This window comes from Loa loa (assembly GCF_000183805.2).
Source record: "Loa loa unplaced genomic scaffold supercont3.788, whole genome shotgun sequence".
NCBI classification, from domain to species: Eukaryota; Metazoa; Nematoda; class Chromadorea; order Rhabditida; family Onchocercidae; genus Loa; species Loa loa.
This window is the reverse complement of record NW_018108968.1, coordinates 9,309-12,843: the sequence shown is the minus strand read 5'-3', so window position 1 is coordinate 12,843 and position 3,535 is coordinate 9,309. Positions and strand designations below refer to the sequence as shown.

The following is a 3,535-nucleotide window of genomic DNA, read 5'->3' as shown; positions in this document are numbered from 1 at the left end:
CCTTTAATAATGAATTTTTTTATGGCAATAAAATTAGTGATTTAATTTGAAATTATTTATTCTGTCTGTTGGAAGGAAACTTTTGGCAGCAAAGGATTGATAGCAAAACGACAAGAGAGTTGAGCTTATTTGAATGATACAAATGATATTCTTATAGGTTCTGATAATTTTCGCATTTCCTTTACTCTAAGCTGAAATATTAATAAGTATAAGCCAACACTTTTAAAAAACATTTCACTCATTCCTGATTCTTCGCCATTTCTGAGTTTTCTTTTTCTTTTTTTGGCTCGTTACAACGTTCGACAACATGTGAGAATTTCTATTTACTACTTAAAAAAACGATAAAGGAATGTAAGTAAACTTACGGATTATTGACGGAATGTTTGTGATTCTTTTGAGCTATTTTAGCAAAATGTTCTCTTTTGGTTCCTAAAAAAAAGATAAACAAATGGACAGTGCTATTGATAATTCATAAACTATTTAAAGCAAAAGGAAAATAGGTCAAACCAAATGAAAGATTGATTATACTAAACCTTTTCATCAAATTTCCATCGCTTTTTTCTGGCAAATTTTTGATTTTTCTTTCGTCAAATTTTATTTTATTCAAAAAAATAGAAGAAAAAGAAAGATATTTAATAAAATTCAAAAATATATAATAGTTTCTAAAATTGTGCGGATAAAAAATAAGTTTTTAAAGTGACATTATTCATTATATCATTAAATGCATATCTTATCCAACAAGAATTAAAGAATTTCTAGCTAATAAATTTACCATATTTGTCCATATGTTCTCGGCCAGCATTAGCAAACATTTGCGCCATTAAAGGTACAGGTACTAAGCCACGAGTGCTAGAAATGACATCAATATGACGTTCGAGCGCATGTGTTCGACCATCAATATTTTCCATCGATTCTAATGAACCAATTTTCATTTTCTCAAAACCTACTGCAAGCACAACATCTGCATGACCTGAAAAGAAATAAACTTTCCGGAAATTTACTAGTCCTGAAGGGTTACACGAATGATATAAACTGGTTTATCTAGTGTGTAAAGATTTTAGCCATGTAATTAATGATTGTTTACATTTAATCATAAAATTAGGAACAAATTTACAAGTGAAAGAAAAAATGACAAATAAACGGATTAAAAAATTGATCTGGACGATGTTTTATTTAATAAAATAGATCATTTAAAAATAAATGGATTTACAATAAAAACATGTAAGAATTAATTTTCAATAATTATCAATTAATTAACCTTAAAGAATGATCATAGAGGATTTTCTTAACAAGCCTAATTCAACATATATAATTATAAAGATATACTTTGCATTAATTATTGAAATCAGTCAATTTTTGTGATAAAACGGTAGCATTTTCATTATTAATTTAAATCTCCTTTAACCTCCTTCAATATACAATTTTGAGAGATAAATAGCTGTTGAACCACTTGCGCATGCATTATTCAGCTGCAATAGTTTAAATGCATTGTTTTTTATCTGCTAGTAAGAAGAAATTAGCTTTCATAGAGACTAATTATATTAATTAACAATACTTGTTTATTTGTGCCTCCTTCTCTAATTATTATTAATTGTAAACTAAATATCAGTTTTTGATTTGAAAAGAAAAAAGTTCCATCATTTAAATGAAATATAAAAGCTGTTTTTATCGTAAATCAAATATTGATAAGTAATCAATAGAACAAATAGCTAACATTGTAAATAGGAATTCCGGTAAATCCGATTTCATAAAGTGCTCGTTGTCCGCAACAAGTACCACCGTATAGATAACTAGCCGCTGCTTGTTCCACATCACGATACTGTAGCTTTGCATCCGATAAGGCTTTATTTACTGCAAAACATTTTTATGCATAATGTGATAAATTCAATGATAATAATAATTTGACGAAATAATACAACATTATTTCAGTGATTGGCAATGATCGAATAATATCCCATTTATAGCACCTCGTAAATATGTTAAAGAAATTAGATTTAAGAAAAAAATTCTACAATTCCTTTGTTTGAATCGAAAAATTTCATCAATCAATGGAAAAAAGATAAAGAAAGTTGACGATTTTGTTAAAGTACACGTAATTTAAAAATGTAAAAAATGCTTTACCTGCTTCTTTTACCATATCAGGATAATCCCAATTTGGTACTGATTCTGGTTTTGTGAACTGAAATTTAAAAAAGACTTTAATTATGTAATCGTTGAATCGTATTATATATATACAAAACATGAAATAAGTAAATTGAAAGAAGATAAAAGATCAAATCAAAGTATAATTGTATTATAAACCTTATCAATGATGTTTTCAAATCAATCATTTACAAGAGTAATTACATTAACGAATTTGATAGCAAAATTTACTTTACTATATTATATCATTATTTTAATTAAAAATTTTCCTAATTAATCCTTTCGTTACTTTCCTCTGTTCTTATAAATATCCGAAAAATCAAAAATTTTCCATTTTTCCCTCATTTTTTTGCACTTTCATTTAGAAATATAACATGTCAGTATATCATTTATTAAAAGGATATATTGATGAAATAAATGATATTACTTCCAGACATTTTTCGAAGTTGTAAAAATATAATATTGCGGAAAAAAAATTAACACAGTATATGAATAAACCTTGGTCATTCCAACACCAATAATATAAACTTTTGGCTTTTCGTTTGATGGTGACATTATTTGCTTTTTGTTTTTGACCAGTCGAATTGATTAATAGCTGAAAATGATCAATATGAGGAAAATTTTTTAGTCTAATATAATAGCTATTCCCAACGCAATGTTCACATAGCTTGATTAATTTAGCATATAGCTTTATCAAATATATAATTAATTTAAAAATTTATAAAATGTATCACTATCACTAAATAATTATTTAGTGATAATTTTCATTCTTTCTTTTTGTTTGTTTAAACAGTCTTGATAATCACAATTTTTCATCGTGTTAGGAAAGTTTTAGTAATTTAATTTTAGTAATGAAATAATTTAGTAATTTATCAATTAATATTTTAATATGCTTTAAAAAAATACAATTTGACATTTCAAATTATTAAAATCTTCCATAATCAATAATCAATACACTTTTGATAACTATCGAAATATTAGAAATTAATTAGAATATGCAAATTCGAAACAATAATTAAACAGAAAATAAGAAAAAAGTAAATAAAAGTATTTTAAATTAAACAGACAATTTCATAAATCAATAAAAATCGATGAATTGGATGAGTATGTAACGACTAACAAAACACCCATCTATTGGTGAAGTTGGAATTTCTGCGCAAATGCGGCGCGGTTACCGCCCTGGTTGATTCTGTTTTCATTCACTGTGTTGTCAAGCAAAACTATACCATTGATGTTGATGTCACTGTTGTTGATATTGATTTTGTGCATGATGACGATGTTGATGATGATATTGACAATGATAAAAATAACGATAACGATAATGATGAAGATGAATTCATGTTCCATCAATCAGTGCCATTGTGTTCCAGCATTGTGTTATTTGTCAACTGCA

General features: G+C 26.5%; 1 protein-coding gene across 1 annotated transcript; it reads right to left on the bottom strand.

The window, feature by feature from the left end:
- Positions 1–361: 361 nt before the first annotated feature.
- On the bottom strand, positions 362–2,745 carry LOAG_13682 (hypothetical protein; the record flags this gene model as incomplete). The annotated part of the gene is made up of 6 exons (XM_003149188.2): positions 2,641–2,745; positions 2,122–2,179; positions 1,715–1,851; positions 1,406–1,469; positions 773–970; positions 362–429 (listed from the first exon to the last, which is right to left on the bottom strand). The coding sequence occupies exons 1-6, from the start codon at positions 2,695–2,697 to the stop codon at positions 362–364; spliced, it is 582 nt and encodes a 193-aa protein (XP_003149236.1). The 5' UTR covers positions 2,698–2,745.
- Between the last annotated feature and the right edge of the window lie 790 nt (positions 2,746–3,535).